This window comes from Bos mutus, chromosome 7, assembly GCF_027580195.1.
Source record: "Bos mutus isolate GX-2022 chromosome 7, NWIPB_WYAK_1.1, whole genome shotgun sequence".
Taxonomy (NCBI): domain Eukaryota; kingdom Metazoa; phylum Chordata; class Mammalia; order Artiodactyla; family Bovidae; genus Bos; species Bos mutus.
In genome coordinates this window covers 74,405,394-74,423,423 of record NC_091623.1, presented here as the reverse complement: position 1 = coordinate 74,423,423, position 18,030 = coordinate 74,405,394, and the positions used below count along the sequence as shown (strand labels likewise).

At 43.9% G+C, this 18,030-nt stretch overlaps 1 protein-coding gene across 4 annotated transcripts in view; it reads left to right on the top strand.

Moving 5' to 3' along the window:
• Positions 1 to 18,030, top strand: part of TNFAIP8 (TNF alpha induced protein 8) — a 144,672-nt gene that overhangs the window by 56,248 nt on the left and 70,394 nt on the right. For 3 of the 4 annotated variants that reach the window (XM_070374099.1, XM_070374097.1, XM_070374098.1), the window contains exon 3: positions 15,679 to 16,095. The exons of the other annotated variant lie outside the window; for it this stretch is intronic. In XM_070374099.1, coding sequence (XP_070230200.1) covers positions 16,083 to 16,095 — 13 coding nt within the window. In that variant the 5' untranslated portion in view covers positions 15,679 to 16,082. The remainder of the gene's footprint in view (positions 1 to 15,678; positions 16,096 to 18,030) is intronic. 4 annotated transcript variants of the gene reach the window in all.

Below are 18,030 nucleotides of genomic sequence, written 5' to 3'. Positions count from 1 at the left end.
CAGTTTCTTTCATCTATATTTATTATATTGTATAATTAATTTAATGAACTTTATCTCCCTCTGCACATACCCAGTTTTCCAGAGCATAACACACATAAAAGATATTTGCCATAAACAAGTTGAATTTTCCTGGGTACACTTGTCAAATTTAATTCAAGTGGTGAAATTCAATATTAAATATAATATACTGAATATACTCAAAACTGTGTTTCTAAAAACCTATGAAAATGATAGTTAAAGCTCTTGAAGTAGCGCTGAATTCATTGATCCTTATGCAAGTGGTTGACTACCAATTTTTAAAAAATTTTTGTCTCTTTACGGAGATTTCAAGAGATTTTAAGTAGTACCTTTAGTGTTCTACATCAGCCTTCTGTACTAAGGTTAAATTCATGTTTATGAATCTGGGGTTATGTCTATAATAGTTTTTCAGTTTTTCTCTTCTTTGGGGTTGAGGGGCCCTTTTACTCCACGTAATGCAATCTATTCATTTACTAAATATTTCAGGGCCTACTATACATTAATAACTAAAATAACTTTAAAATTGTTTCAGTCTAGTTTATTGCAATTTGAGGCATTATGCCAATACTCTTGTGTGCTGGGTCTGCTGGGTCCCTTTTATACCTAGTGGTTGGAATGTTTTAAATTAAGACTAGAAGAATAACAACTCATGTAATATTTGGCATGAATACTCCAAATGTCTTTGTTGAAATCCCATATCCTGTTTCTTCATTGAGTTTCAGCAATAACTCCATAATCCAAGGGATACTTTAATTTTAATCTAAACCTTTTTTTTTTTTTTGTAGCTATGGTTTTAAATTAATTTATAATTGTATTTTTAAAATTTTATTTTATTTTTAAACTTTACATAATTGTATTAGTTTTGCCAAATATCAAAATGAATCCACCACAGGTATACATGTGTTCCCCATCCTGAACCCTCCTCCCTCCTCCCTCCCCATACCATCCCTCTGGGTCATCCAAGTACTCTTTGGATAGCTAAACATTTATGTTTTTCTTCTGACTTTGGAGTTTTATTGAATGAAGTCTGTAAAAATTAATCCAAATTTATAGTATAGAACTTACTAAAAACTGGACTGCCATGAGAATCATGACAAGACGCTTAATGACAGTTGTATTTAATAGTAAATGGACCGTATTCTGCTGAGAGTCAGAGTGTGCATATGTGGTGGATGTGTGTGTTGAGGGGAGGTTGTGTCCTGGGATTGGGGGACAGGATATGTCGGAGAATTGAATTAGTGCTTAAGGATTGACTGGATCAAGCCAAACCTAGAAGGAGAACACCAAGAGCCACCCTGGTTTCTTGGAAACCAGGGCTGTTGTGCGTAATTTGTATATCCATGGGTGTAACTTTTACCGCAGTATGTTTGCCTACAAGTTCATCATATTAAAGGACAACTGGGTTGATTGGTAGCCCCTGTCTAGATATTTCCTAAAATGGGGACCTGTTTGTCAATACATATAAAAAGAATTGATTTGGTTTGGGAGTATGGGAATAAGAGAGTGGAGCAAGAATTAGTCGTTTCCCAATGTTTGAAAGACGTAGAAGAGGAATTAGACATGTTCTTTGTGTCCTGAACATATGGAACCAGAACCAGTGGATTGACACACAGGAAAATAGCTTCTGGCTCAGTTCAGGGAGTATCCAAAAATATCATGAACCGTGGAGTTGTGAGGTGTAAGATGGTTAAGTGAAGAGGTATAGAAAGTCCCTTTCAATGGAGGTTGTGAGGAAGACCACGAATGGGAAGGGAAACGGGATTTCAGCTGTGGATTAGTAGTGGACTTTGGATAGGATGATCTTTAAGTCCCACTGCTGTCTAGCCATTCTGTGATTTTTAGGACATATTACCTCCCCTGAGTAATGAAAAATGAAGACGCTTGGCATTTGAAGGGGAATTTCAGATTCAGGGTCCTATTATTAATGGCTTTTTCTCTCTACCTCGTGCTAGTCCTCCTGCAACTAACCCCCTCTTGTACAACATCCTTTTCTTTCTCCATGTGGGAACAATCCTCATCAGTATCCGAATATGCCTTTTTGTCACTCATCTTAAAAAGCAGATGAAAGCCAATGATGCAGAGAAGAAGGCACTTGTGCCAAAAATGTTAGCACATTGAGACTCAGAAAAACAAATGAAACGAAACTTCCTTAATCTGAAGTAACCTTCTAACTCTCACCCTACTTCTCTGCTCTGGGTTCCAGTGGAACTTTCCCATGGAAGTATCTCCGCACGTGATCTCCCCTTCTTACTGCCCTCTTCACCGTTCCCCTCCTCCAAAACTGCTTCTGTTAAGGTCAGCAGAGACCTCTATTTTTTTTGGCAGAGGGTAGATCACACCACAAGGATTATGGGGTCTTAGTTCCCCCAACCAGGGATGTATCCCACGTCCCCTGCATTGGAAATGCAAAGTCTTAACCACTGGACTACCAGGGAAGTTCCAGAAACCTCTGTTTTAATGAACCCTGTGGCCACTTCTCCATCCCCTCCACCCTCAGGCTCAACAGATTCAGCATCCTTCATCCCTCCCCCTGTCTAGAAAGTGTTCTAGGAACTTGGCTTCCAGGGCATCACAACCACCTTTTCTCCTACCTCCTTAACTCCTCCTTCCAAGGACCTTTTCTGTCCTCACACTCTCTGGGCAGTGCTTCTTTACCTGACGTGGGTAGAAAAGTGAAGGAGGGTCCAGGTCTCACACAAGTCTGATTAACTTAGAATTTCAGGGGAAGACTCATGGGCATCATTTTTTAAAATTAATTTTATTGAAATATAGTTGATTTTACAATATTGTATTCATTTCAGCACAGTAATTCAGTTTGGATTCTGAATCACTGCATGTTTGGAAGAGAAATTAACAGGACTGGCTGTTGGACTAGCTGTGGAATGATGAGGGGTCAAGATGCCACCTAAGCTTTTAGCCTGAAAGCTCAGTATACAAATATGCTGACAGAGAAGGACAAAGCCAGGGGAGGAGAAAGTTTGGGTTAGAAGAATGGCTGTGGAATCAAGCCATTTTTTGGATTCTTTTCCATTATGCATTATTATAAGATATTGAATATATTCCCTGTACTATTCAATAGGTCCTTGTTAGTTATCTCTTATATATTTTGTTGTGCAGTTAGTTGCCCAGCCATGTCTAACACTTTGTGACCCTATGGACTGCAGCACCCCAGGCTTCCCTGTCCTTCACCATCTCCTAGAGCTTGCTCAAACTCTTGTCCATTGAATCAGTGATGCCATGCAACCATCTCATCCTCTGTCATCCCCTTCTCCTCATGCCCTCAATCTTTCCCAGCATCAGGGTCTTTTCCAGTGAGTCGGCTCTTCTCATCACGTGGCCAGAGTATTGGAGCTTCAACTTCAGCATCAGTCCTTCCAATGAATATTGAGGGTTGGTTTTCTTTACAATTGACTGGTTTGATCTCCTTGCTGTCCAAAGGACTCTTAAAGAGTTTGCCGGCACCACAGTTCAAAGGCATCAATTCTTTGGCATTCAGCCTTATTTATTGTCCAGATCTCTTATCTGTATCTGACTACTGGAAAAATCATATCTTTGACTCTATGGACCTTTGCTGGCAAAGTAATGTCTCTACTTTTTAATACGCTGTCTTGGTTTGTCATAGCTTTTCTTCCAAGGAGCAAGCGTCTTTTAATTTCATGGCTGCAGTCACCATCCACAGTGATTTTGGAGCCCAAGAAAATAAAGTGTGTCACTGTTTCCATTGTTTCCCCATCGATTTGCCATGAAGTGATGGGACTGGATGCCATGATCTTTGTTTTTTGAATGTTGAGTTTTAAGCCAGCTTTTTCACTCTTCTCTTCCACCTTCATCGAGAGGCTCTTTAATTTCTCGTCACTTTCTGCCATAAGGGTGGTGTCATCTGCATATCTGAGGTTATTGATATTTCTCCCAGCAATCTTGATTCCAGCTTCTGCCTCTTCCAGCCCGTCATTGTGCATGATGTACTCTGCATGTATGTTAAATAAGCAGGGTGACAATATTCAGCCTTGACATACTCCTTTCCCATTTTGGAACCAGTCTGTTGTTCCTTGTTTGGTTCTAACTATTGCTTCTTGATTTGCATGCAAGTTTTGCAGGAGGCAGGTAAGGTGGTCTGGTATTCCCATCTCTTGAAGAATTTCCCACAGTTTGGTGTGACCTACACAGTCAAAGGCTTTAACATAGTCCATGAAGCAGAAATAGATGTTTTTCTGGAACTCTCTTGCTTTTTCAACGATCCAGCAGATGTTGGCAATTTGATCTCTGGTTCCTCTGCCTTTTCTAAACATCTGGAAGTTCTCGGTTCACATACTGTTGAAGTGTAGCTTGAAGGATTTTGAGCATTACTTTGCTAGCATGTGAAATAAGTGCAATTGTGTGGTAGTTTGAATATTCTTTGGCATTGCCCTTCTTTGGGATTTTGGGATGAAAAGTATATAGTAGTGGGTATACTTTAATTCCAAACTCTTGATTTATCCCTGCCCCTCCTTTCCTCTTTGATAACCATAAGTTTGTTCTCATAAGTCTGTGAATCTATTCCTGTTTTATAAGTTCATTTGTATCATTTTTAAAGTTCCACATATAAGTGATATTGTATGAAATTTGTCTTTTCTATGTCTGACTTCACTTAGTATGATAAACTCTAAGTCCATCCACATTGCTTTAAATGGTATTATTTCATTCTTTTTTATGGCTGAGTAATATTCCATTGTATATATGTGCCACATTGTCTTTCTAGGAATAGACATCTTGATTCCACGGCCATTCTTCTAACCCAAACCTTCTCCTCCCCTGGCTTTGTCCTTCTCTGTCAGCATATTTGTATACTGAGCTTTCAGGCTAAAAGCTTAGGTGGCATCTTGACCCCTCATCATTCCACAGCTAGTGCAACAGCCAGTCCTGTTCGTTTCTCTTCCAAACATGCGTATCTCACCTCTTTCCCCTTCCCCTCCGCCACTGTTTCTCATCTTGATGGCCTCAGTGGCCTCCAATGCCTCCTGTGCTCTTGCCGCACCCCTCGCCCCCCTCTACTTCTCTGGTCATCTGAGTACTCTCAGAAAACCCAGCAGACTGTGTCACCGCCTTGCTCTAAACCCTCCTGTGTCTTCCCATCACAACCAGTGAAGGCCACCCTCCTTGCCCTGAGCTGTGGGCTTCCTGACCTGGCCCCTGGCCCAACTCTCCCATGTCATCTCTTACCACCCCCACTCCTCCTCTCCCGTTGGCCCACATTCCCTTGCTGCTTCCTCAGACTTTCCAAACTTGATCCTGCCTCAGAGCCCTTGCACCCACCCTTCCCTCTGCCTGGAAGGCTCTCCCCTTAGCCTGTTCCTTATCTCTTTCCCCCACTCTTCTCAGTTTTCTGCTCAGGCACCACCCCATCCAAAATGCTCCTCTCTCCCAGTCATTCTTCCCCTTGATTCTTGTTTGTTTTTCCCTTCCACAGGGAAGGAAAAACTTTTGTCTGCTTGAAATCCTGTTTTTCTGCCTAGGGTTTTGTCACCGCTCTATGCCCAGCACTGTAGGCAGTGCCTGTACATAGCAGATGACCAGTAAATACTTTGGACAGAACAACAGAATGCCACCTATGTAACTTCATGTTTTGTGACTTCTATGGCCTTTGGCCCCTTTTCCAGCCCCTGATCAGATCACACTGGCTTATGTCCAGAATCTCCTGACCTGTTTATCTCAGAACCTTCTTTCTTCTGCTTCCTCCTGTTTAGCCCCTGCCTGCTCACAGCCAACTCCAGAAATATCAAGGGTGGGGAAGAAGTGGAGCAGCATCTGGGATTTCGATGGTGGGTGCACAGCCACCATTCACTTCCTTCTTGACTGCTCAGTGCAAATCCCTACTGCTCTTGTTTTCTTCTTCTTTTTTTTAATTGGAGGATAATTGCTTCACAGTGTTGTGGTGGTCTCTACCATACATCAACACGAATCATTCATGTTATATATACAAAGTGAAGTAAGTCAGAAAGAGAAAAGAAAATATCACATATTAATGCATATATATGGAATCTAGAAAATTAATACTGATGAACCTATTTACAGAGAAGAAATGGAGATGCAGGCATAGAGAATGTTCTGATGGACCCACTTATCCTGTTTTCTATACGCAGTCCTCTCCTTGACAATCCACCCTCCTGATTTCTTTCTTTTCTGTCTCTATCCCTTCTCAGTCTCCACTGCAGGCTCCTTCCTCTTCTTTGTCCATCCCTTAAATGTCAGTACTTCTTAGAGCTTTGTCTGGGTCCTCTAAAGTCCTGTCTTTTTTTTTTTTTTGGCCATTCCATGCAGCATGTGAGACCTTAGTTCCCCAACGAGGAATTGAACCCATGCCCCCTGCAGTGGAAGCATGGGGTTTTGACCAGTGGACCACCAGCGAAGTCCCTCTGTGCCCTGCTTAGTCCACTCTTTCCCTTGATGACCCCATCCATTCCTGGGATATCAGAATCTCTACGTGGTAATGACCGTCAAAGGTATATTTCAAGCCTAGCCTAGACTTGTCTGTCCAGTTGTAAAGTGTTTATCAATACTTAGACATCTCACAGGCAACTCAAATGTGATGGGAAGTCAACTGAACTTACCTACTCTTTGCATTTTCCCCTCAGTAGTGATCTAACTGACTATCCAGAAGCCTGGAAGGCATCCTCCTTTACGTCAGTCAGTTGCCAATATTACCGGTTCTCCCACTCAATAGCTGTAGAATCTGTGTGCTGCCTGTCCCAGCCTACTGCCACCACCTGAGATCAGGGTGTCACTATCATCTCTTACCTAGATTCCTTCAAGAACACTTGACATGCCACATGCCCCCACCTCCGCCTCTGCACCAGTCTGACTTCCTGTGCTCTTATTGGTCTTTACAAAACAGCCACCTGGTTGTGCATCCCCTGCTTAATTAAGATGCCTAATTAGAGTTTTGAGAAAGTCTAAATTTTTACATAGGTCTTATAAGATCCTTAATAGCCTGTTCTCAAACTGATCGTGGCTGTTAGAATATCTTGGAAGTAATTGTCTCCTTTCCTTCCTCCCGTCCTTCTGCCCATCCCCTCTCCCAGTCCTTCATTTACCTCCTCTGGCCCCTTTGTTTATTACTTATTCTAAGGGCTACTGGGAGCACAGGAAGGCCTCAATAAATATGTGTTGAATGAATATGGGAAGACAGAGGCCCTGGATAGTAACTGTCAGTGTCCTCAATCTCTGATTTAATTTGTCTTAAAATTTTTAAGGTTTCCAGAGTAAAAAAAAAAAATCTACTTTCATGTACAATCCCATGTATATAGTTCCTTCAGCTCTGTGGCTTCCAGGGGATTATTAAAAACAGAACTAAAAGAAATATGTGGAATTCTGCTAGCAAATCATTTTCAACGTATGCTCTTTGAGTGGCCGTTAAGTGCTGAGCTTAGAAGGCTACCAAACAGGACAGGGAACCAAACCACCTCTGTGACCCAGGGGCCAGCAGCAGGGCACGCTGGCTGAATGGGCCTCTGCAGTGAACGTTTTTCACCTTGGGCACTCATAAGCTGGCATCAGAATACCTGAGACTTGTTGGGACTTGTCTGAATCATTTATTACATTTTCAAACCTGTTTGGGAAGAAAGCCTACACACCACAGTGTGTTCGGGGGCTTGCACAGTAAGTCTTATTTAAGAGACAAAAACGTAATCATATTTAACCTGTAATAATATAAGTGAGAGTGTTTGACTCAGTTGTAATGAATCTAAAGAAGAATGGGGAAAGGCTTTTCCCTTAGAAGGTCCAGATTGGCATTTCAGACTTCAGCCCCAGGGCTGGGTGCTGCCGGGCGAGGTTTCCAGTCTCCATCCCGTCGGAGCACCTATCTCCAGCTTCTTCGCTGTGAGGACCCGAGGGGCCTGACAGTCAGTACTGAGTCAGTGGAATCATCGAGAAACGAATGACCCACTTCCTGCCTGAAGTTCTAGGGAGTTTTGTTTTGTTGTTTTGTTTTTCTGTTTTGCTCTGAAGATTCCCTAAAAAGACAGAAGACTGCCCCGGCCATCTGTTGATCAGCAACCTTTGTTATTTATAGGAAATCCACTCTGCTATACCTTCTTGTTACCAATAGGTGTGGGTGTTTTTGTTGAATAATTTTATTTATGTATTTATGGCTGTGCTGGGTCTTCACTGCTGCACTGATTTTTCTCTAGTTGTGGTGTGCCGGCTTCTCATTGCAGTGACTTCTCTTGTGGAGCACAGGGGGTGCACAGGCTTGTTAGTTGTGGCACGCAGGCTCAGTAGTTGAGGCTTCTGGACTCTAGAGCTGAGGCTCAGTAGTTGTGGCACATGGGCTTCGTCACTCCACGACATGTGGGATCTCCCTAGATCAGGGATTGAACCTGTGTCTCCTGTATCGGCAGGTGGATTCTTTACCACTGAGCCGCCAGGGACGCCTCACTAACAGGTTTTTGAAAACCTTTTCCCCCTTATAACAAAAGCATCACATGGGAGTGTAGTATATTTATCAATTATAATTTGACCAAAAAGTGAAAAATAACAACCAAAAAAGTTACTCTTTAACTTCAGCACTCAGAAGAAAATATTTTGTGACTATAACTCTCAGCTGGTTTCTGTATGCCTATAGTTTTCTCTATAAAAATTGTATAGTAGTTCATATGATTTCTTTTATATGTTGCTTTGTAGCCTTTGTGAATAGTTCACATGTTATTAGTTACTCTCTAAAGTCATTTTTAAAGACCGTATTATGTGCCATTATATAGCTATGCCATCATTCACTTCACCAATCTCCCGTTTGGATAAGTGAACTGTTTTTAATCTTTACCACTGTCATAACACCACACAACTGCCTTGCTTTTAGCAGCTGTCCACACTTGTCTCTGTTTCACTGGATGTGTTCCTGGAAGTGGTTCAAAGGACATGTGGAGTCTGAAGGTTTTGATCTTTATTGCCACTTTGCCTTCCAGACATTTGCCCTGCTCTCCATTTCCACCACGTAACAGAAACTTCTGACCATGCTCTATGTGGCCTTACCTCTGTGGGCCTTTCCCCGACTCCCAGCAACTTGTTCCTTGTGCATCCAGCACTGATGCCACCCTGGCCCCCTCTCCTCTCCTCTCCCTGGCGTGGCCAGGCTTGTCCTGTCTCAGGTTGGAGTGCCTGTCTTCTTGCTGCTTTTCCTGTTGTTCTTCCGGCGCTTGGCCTCTGAGGCCACCTCTGCCAGCGCAGTCTCCATCAGAACGCCCTGTTCATTTCCATCCCAGCACCTCTTGAAATCTGCCCTTTAGTTATTCACGTGTTTACCTGATTGCCACATCTTCCTCCCACTGAATGTCAGTTCTTGTGTTTTATTTCCCACAATGAGCCCAGCACCTACGTCGGTACCTGACGTTCAGTAGGTTCTGGATAAATGCGAGTTGATTTTCTTGAATGAATGAAGCAATCTCCTTGTCACCTAGAAATGTGCAGTGTCGTGGGATGATGAGACGTTTATAACAGTGCCTCTCCCTTTGAGCAAAATGGGCTAAAGATTGTAAGGAAGCTTCCAAGTCGCATAGGGAGATAGAGGAAGAGGAGCTGGCTTGAGGCATCGTAACGGGCTTCCTGGTGGCTCAGTGGTAACAAATCCACCTGCAATACAGGAGATGCAGGTTCAATCCCTGGGTTGGGAAGATCCTCTGGAGGAGGAGATGGCAACCCATTCCAGTATTCTTGCCTGGGAAATCCCATGGACAGAGGAGCCTCGCAAGCTACAGTCAATGGAGTCACAAAGACTTAGACCCGACTTAGCAACTAAACAACAGCAACATAGCCATCACAATGGCCTTGTGTGACTGAGCCTTGGGAGACTGGCAGTAGTTTGTAGCTGATGATGGTGGAATGGACCCCAGAGGCCAAGGAAAGGGGGTGAACAGGGGCCCAGAAGTAGAACAGTGCTAGGCTGATGAGGGCACAGCTAGGGAGCATCTTGAATCCTTTCCTAACAGTGTGGACTCTGATCCATGAGCAGCTGGGAAGTGCTGCACATTCCCCATCGGAGAATGATGTGGTAAAGTGGAGATTTTCAACTCAATTCTAGGTACAGATGATGATGTGCTTTGAAAAGATGTGCCATGAGGGCAAGTGAGTGAAAAGAGCAGGAAGCTGAGGCCTGAGATAGGATGGGGCTTTGGGGTTGAAACAAAGGAAGGCAGAGGCACTCTGCAAGGGTGGGGAGTTGTGAGAGCTTGGTGGCTGGAAGGGGGAGAGGGAGATCCAAGATGACACTAAGGCTTCAAGTCTGAATGGCTGGTGGGAAGATGAGATATGCCGTGCAGAAGAGAAGCTCTTTGGGGATGAGTCATATGAATTTGCAGCAGCATATGAATTTAGGTCTAGCCCATCCTTTTACTGTATCAGGGAGCATTTTCTGGATGAAACTAGCCCACATGCCCTCCTTTGTCCTGAAAGACTTTGGGTGATGAGAGGCTAGAGGTGGGGAGACAGAAATGTAGCACAGGATAGGAAATTCTGGGCTCCTTATCTGGAAGAATAGGACCACTTAGTGGGACGGGAATACAGGGCTCTCACATCTCTCCAGGGGTGAGAGGTGTGTGCTCGGCAATGTCTGCTCCCCAGTCACCATGTGGCAGGAGCTTGTTTGATGTCAGCCTGCCATTCAGGCTGTGAGACTGAGGAGGATGGGGCAGAAGACAAGTGATGATTGCTGTCTGCCTGAGTGCGGGGCTCTGGGTACCAATGGGATAAGGCCCCGAACTGGGTGATCATCCTTCCCCTGCAAATGGTCAAAACTGGTGTGTGTATGTTTTTCCTGGGGGCCGAAAATCAAGGAGAAACTTTACTCAAGACAGGGTGTAATTCCTGATGGCTCGCTAAACTGAAACATTTCTGAAAGCTGGGTTTTTTCTTTTAATATAGGTTTCAAAATAGCCACGTGGGTAAAACTACAAAATGACAAAGCTCACTGTTGTCTAAAGGGGGACAGAAAGTAGAACTGCTTTCATGGTCTTCTCTGGAAAGCTGTGTTTTTAAAAAAACATCTTCTGTCACCTTGAATGCACAGGTTTTAACAAAATCCAAAGGAGAATGCGAGAAGCACAGATGGAAAGACAGCAGAACTTGGTAAATGAGAGATTGTCCAAAGCAAGAGAGGAATCAGCGATGACTGGGGGATGATGGGATCCATAGAGGTTAAAACAGAGAGGAAAATGATCAAGTTTGGTGACAGAAGGAGATGAGGAATTCAAATTGGGAAATACCGTGTGTTGCATATTCACAAGAAATTCTAGAAATTTATAGAGAAATTTACTCTACCATTGGAGAGTTTTTCTTGGCAAATTTAGAGTTTAATTAGTTGAGTATTTTATCATGAGGGCTCATGTTCAGTTTCACATGAAGGTTTGCAACGCAAGAATGCTATAAAATGTCAAGACTCTGTTTATACTCAGCTCAGCAGAAAATAAACCAGGTTCAAGTGCCAGCATATTTATTGCAACAGGCACTCAGTGTTTCTGTGCTTCGTAAAGGCTGATTTAATGTTTTTCGTTGGTGGTGTGAGTGTGAAGAGAGATTTGAGCGTCCTAGGACAGCAGACAGAAATGCTCATTCTAGAGTGCTGCGATCTGGCTGCTGGCATCACTGTACTGCAGCTAGCAGTGAGTTGTTTATTTATTCATTTGTTTGCCTGCTTCTGAGTAACATTTTATAAAACTTATACTTGAAACTTAGAAATACTATGTGATAGAAAAACCTGCCTTCCCACACTTCTTTTTTATGCGGCCCCTTGTGGGGAGTCAGTGTGAGGATGGACTTGAGAAATCTGCCCCCCAACCCTCCCGCCCTGTCCCTGAGGCCAGCGCTGGCCCGCAGCAGCTCCAGTTCCCACTGGTGAACTCTCTGCTCTGCCTGTCCTTAAAAGGTGGGTTGCCAAGTGTTCTCTTTATTTTCCAGACAGTCCCCTATGTGTGCTCTCTGGTGAACCATATACAAGAAAAAACCCAACCAGTTTGGAATAAGAGATCCCATGTACCTGTGCTGGCCTTACCCTGAGCAAGTACGTTACATTTATGGAGCTTGGTTTCCTCAGCTCAGGGATCACGGTGCCCACCTCCCAGGGTTTCAGGGAGAGCGAGTGAACACAGGGAAATCACACACGCTGCTCAGCATCTGGTAGGGTTTCTCTGCTCTCCTCCAGGCCTGAAACACGCGCTCCTGTTGGCACAAGCCTTTTCAGGTAAGAGGTGACCATTCGTTGTCTCTGTGATAGCATTCAGAATGTGCTTCTGGAACACTTTACCAGACTCAGGCCCTGGAATGATCCCCCGTCAGCCTGCCTTCTTCCCTCGCCAATGACTCCTTTCTCCCAGAAGAAGAGCCGAGGGACAAAGGGAATCAAGTCGAGTCAAAGAGGAGGCCCTGTTTGCAACACTGGTTTCAGGGAGGCCGTTGAGAGGGCTGCAGTGGCAGGAAGAAGACTGAAAAGGAGGGTCTAGATAGGATTGATGGGAAGAGGGGAGGGTTGAATGGAAAGAAGATAGCAGTACTCTTGGCAGTCACCGGATCATGCCCTAGGGACTAGGGAGCAAATTGGGAATGCCAAAGCATGAAGGTCAAGGTGTTTCGCAGACACTTCCAGTTCTGTCCTGGAGACTATAGCATCTGTTGAAATACACAAATGGTAGACATTTTCATGCAGCCATAAATTGCGTTATCCTTGTGGTGATTTTGTCGAATGAGCTGCTGATAAGGATGTGGGTAGCCATAGAGGAAGTGTCTTTCTTGGGGTGTGTAATAAGCAGTGAAACTAGGCCAGAGAGAGCGCCTGTGTTTGGTGATGGTTCTGGGTCTCATGGCTTCTCTCTCTGCCCTGCCCCAGCTTGCAGGGCCTTGTCGAATAATCGGCTTAACCTCTTTGAAATTGTGCTTGTCACCTGGTTTCTCTGGGCGTAGGGACAGTGAAATGATTGAAGTGATAGTGCCTTGCTGTGAGATGCCCAGATAACGTGGAGAGCGTGCGCACTCAAGAGGAGAAGCTGGTTTTCTGAAAGCCGCTGTCACGTGGTTGCAGATAGATGGAGGAGAAATACGAGATAAGACGCTCGCAGACTTCCCTAATGAAACGGCTTATGTACTGTCACTGCGAAGCTCTGGGGTGCATCCGTCACCAGCAATGCCACTCACGCTCCCGGGGTGGGGCCCGGGGTGTTGGGGTGCTGAGCAGTACCTTGCTTCAGCTGCAGAGCTAAGCTCACCAGAAAGATAGAGAACCATGCCTGCATCTGAGCACCAGTTGCCTTTGTAAGGCTGGATTGGACAGATTCCTCCGCCGCCAAGCCGTCATACTGTTTCTAGGGCTAGAAGCCACAGCTGCTGCTTCTTTTCCTGTCTCAGAGCACGGATGATGCTCCAGCGTTGGGTATCTGTCACAACTGTCGATCCTTAAATCTGTCGAGAATGTCCTGATTTCCTAGTTTTTCCTAGTTACAAGTCCTAGGGACGCATAGGAGAGTTGCCTTCTTATCTTCAAAGGCGACTGAAGTGGGTTAGATACTGTTACATAAGACTGTTCTCTGAATTTGAACTGCTCTATGAGCTCCCTGTGTTTAGCCTCTGTCTATAATTCTTCTTTCTTCCCAAATGAAGTTGGATGTGGGATGAGTAGAATTTAAAATTATAACTGCTGGGACTGCTTAAAAAGGGCAGACTTTTAATAGCTTTGAACATGTAAGTCCTGGGCATTCTGGTCTCACATAAAAGAGGAAGGAGGTCTCCTGACTTCCTGCCTTATCTGTAGCCCATCCAGATGTGTTACTTTCTTTTTGGCTGCACCATAGGGCTTGCATGATCTTAGTTCCCCAACCAGGGATCGATCCCCTGGCCCCAGCAGGGAAAGTGCCGAGTCCTAACCACTGAACCTCCAGGGGATTCCGTAGCTGTGTTGCTTTATATTCTCCTGTTGTTGGAGTGCTCTTTCCAAAATCAGGGATTGGTCCTCTGGGTGTGGAGGTGCCCAGTTGATGCACGAGACTCCAACGCTTGCAGCCCACTCTGCCCTTGCCTCTCATAGGTAGGACCGCATCACCGCCCCGGTCCCTGTGTTTGGAGCCCCGACTTGGGCTGCGGGCCCGTGCTGGCCGCTGTTTTCTGTGATGCTGCGCAGTTTTGCCTCCTGCTGTCCCTCCCGGCGGCTTCGCCATGTTGCTCCACCCTCTTCCCGCAGCAGTGGACAGAATGGTTCCTGGTAGGCATCTAGACATGCAGCTACCACCAAGGCCACATTGTAAGGAAATGTGAGAGCCTGGTTCCTGTGTTTAGATATAGCATTTCTGTCCTTTACATTTGGTAATTTACCCTTGACTTGACAGTGAATCAGAGTTTGGGACGTCTTTATGATTTAGAACCCTACATTTCCAGAAGGGGTTGTCTCTTGGCATCTTCTTTGACCCTTAATCCCTGTTGAAGTTGTCATAACATCAAGGGGCCAGTCAGAATTTAGAGAAGTAACACAAAGGAACACAAAAGGGTGTTTTCTAAAGTATAAACTTCAAACCTCTATGAGTTAGTCACGTGATAATTCAGGCTACAAAGAAATGTGTAATATATTAGTTGGTGTTGATTTGGTATTTTTTTCCGCCTCCTCCCTGAATTAATAGTAGGCATTTGGTTTTAATTCAGGTCAACAATAATGCTCATTGCTATTCTAGCAGTGACTATGTGTCAGACAATATGTTATTTGCGTCACATGGTTCTTTTTACATCTTGACAGCTGTTCTATGAAGTAGACAATATTATTTTCATTGGACAGAGAGCAAAATTGTTCAGAAGGTGAAGTAACTTGCAAGTCTACAAAACTAGGAAGTGGCATGGCTGAAATTTGAACCTGACCTAGCAGACTGTAAAGCATTTGTCCATTGCATTCCACTTGGTATGATTTCTGCTGTGTGCAGAAACAGGCTCAAAGCAGAGTGTTATTGCTGCAGAAGATAAGAATAAAGTCAAGAAACTTACCATGGAGTTGAAGATAAGATAGATCACCATAGACCACCTAAGGACAGCTGTGAGAAGATCCCAGAAAGGAAGCTCAGTTGAGGTGCTGTGGGGATTAAAGGAAGAGGCTGAGAGCCTAACACCCATTTGGGATCTTTAGAAAAAGGGATTCACAGAGGAGGTGCATGTGAAGTGGGTCTTGTGGGACTGGCCAAACCTTGCCTGGGGGGATGGATGAGGGAAGGACTTGTGGGTGATAATAACTGTCAAATGCCCAAGGTTAATAAATAAGCTTCTAAACAGACTATTAGAACATACATGTGCCTGTATCTCTATGTATGTACCTGTGCGTATTGCATGGGCATGGATGCAGGCATACATACATTCTGTATAAAGACCTCATATTCTCTTCAAAAGCAAAAGGCTAACGATTTTAAGTAGCAAAGTTGTCCGAACTCTGTTCTCTAGCTCTCCTGAGAACCAGAACACCTTTAAGCAACACTTACTATTAATAGACATTCATGTTTATACAGGCCAGGTAGGAATGAGTTTTTTTTTAAATTTTTTCCGGGCTTCTATGATTGGGGCTGCTCCTTTTTTTTTTTTTTTAAGTATCTGCTCCTCTTTTCTAGCATGTGGAAACATTAGACTTCCTGTTTCTGCTTGATTTTGAAACTGTCTCCCGTCCTCCTATCACAGGTAATCCCTGTGTCCCCGTGCAGTCGTAGCTTACGGGTAGCGAGTGCAGGCAACACCCAGTCCGTCCCTGCTGTGGACGTGAAGACCTCTCTGGATTCACAGTGAAAAGCTACACAATGCATTCCACTACAGCTGACGACACCCGGCTTCCAGAATAACAAGCAAGACAACTTTTAAGTGACTGTTGTTGACCAGTGTCTTCTGTGCATTGGTTTGGTATGCTTGTGGTTGGTTTTTTGAAAGGATGGGACAAATTCTTTGAATTATTCTCAAGGAAGACTCACTCCCTGAAGGCAGTACAGATGCCGTGGAAAAGACATCGGCAGGGTGGCTATGTATGTTCCTCTGGTCTATGTGACTGCTGAGACTCTGGGAAGCTGTCCTTCTGATTGATACGGGGGAAAATGCCGAAACTAGGTGAGTTAAAAAGTGCCCAGACTAATTTGGTTGTAACACCTTTGTCGGAATCGATGACTAAGCACCATGGTGTTGCTGTCTACAGGGAAATAACCTTTGGTCACAGCTTTCAAGTGGTTGTGTTCAGAAAAATCACTGCTTTTCTTTTGCAAGGACTCTGGGTGTGGAGGAGCGTTAGGAGACTAAGGGCTGTTTGAGGACTGTGGGTAGAAAAGATGGCATCTGGAGTTTGCGTGTAGACAGTTTTATCTCTAAATGGATGAAGGATTAAAATGCTTCAGAAATGGGGCTCTGAACCGATGGAGAACTTTTGCACATGAAATATCTCCTTCTCACAATTTCTGTGTGTTTGGTAACTCTCAGATGTCCCTGGATTCCAGTGATCTGATAGCGTCAGGAACACCTTGTAGAGACCTGCAAACCCAACAGTGTTTATTTGTGTTCTCCCATTATGTAGGGGTTTGTCAGAATATTGACACTGCCATTTCCTCTAACAGCCAGTAAGCAATTTGAACTCACAAACAAGGCCTTCTGTGCTTTAAAATACACCTTAGGCTTGTTTTTAGCCTTTCATAATACTTCTACAAGTAGATTTCATTTTATTTTTCAGGTAGATTGGAAAAGTTTTCAAAGATTGAAATACATAGAGTGTTTCAAAATAGCTTTAAAAGTTATATTGGTATTTACACATTCTTGTTCAAATCTAGACATCATATTTTGTTTTAGATAACTGAAATTTTTTGGCTCAGAAGACTTTCTGGACCTAAAATTGAATACTAGGAAGGAATTCAAACTTGGAAGACATAGATGAATGTTAACATATCTAGTGTCTTGACCCATGAATTGAACCTTTGGCAGCTATGCTATTTCATAGAGCCATGACTACTCCTGTTATATGGAGTGTGGTCACCTGCAGATCATATATGTAAAATGTACATTTGCCTTCCAGATGCCCGGAGCTGTGCATGTGATTCTCTGTCAACTTTATATATGTATATATATATACATTCTATCCAATATATAAAAATGGTTATGTGTCTGACTATATCACAGCACATATATACAGTTGGAATCAGAGCCAGGCTTGGTTGGGAAAGTTTTGTGGGAGAAGTGAGGTTTTTTTTGTTTTTTGGAGAGGGAGGTTGGGCTACGTAATGTATTAATACTTTGGCAGAAAGAAGCAGACATAACGATTCCAAGGCTGGAGTTAAATGCATTCATGATTAAGCACGAACCATTTAGGAGCAGATTGTAAATTACTGGTTGAAAATAGCCAAGCTAAAAGTGAAGAGGCAGCAAGGAGTAAGTGTGGAAAAGAACAGGATGGGTGTGTGGGAGCTTCTGTAGCCAATGTGGCTGGTAAATGTCAGCTTTGGATACCAGCACTCCAGACCATGCTGCCATCTAGTGGAACTGGCTGAAATCACTGCCTCTCCTCACTGCCGGTTAAATTAGAGAAGGCAATGGCACCCAACTCCAGTACTTTTGCCTGGAAAATCCCATGGATGGAGGAGCCTGGTAGGCTGCAGTCCATGGGGTCGCGAAAAGTCAGACACGACTGAGCAACTTTGCTTTCACTTTCATGCATTGGAGAAGGAAATGGCAACCCACTCCATTATTCTTGCCTGGAGAATCCCAGGGACGGGGGAGCCTGGTGGCTGCCGTCTATGGGGTCACACAGAGTCGGACACGACTGAAGTGACTTAGCATAGCGTAGCATCTTGACCGCAGAGAAGCTCACTTTTCTTCCCCCTGGGGATTTTAGGTGAAGAATTTGAGAAAGGAGATGGATACCACTATGCTCCCTCAAATGGTATTAATTTTGACTCTAGAAAATGAAGCTGAGTACCAGTATAAAGAGTTTCCCATAGACAATTTTAAAAGCTGTGATCTCTTTTTAAGATTAATTTTCACAGCAGTAAAGTTGCTTTACAA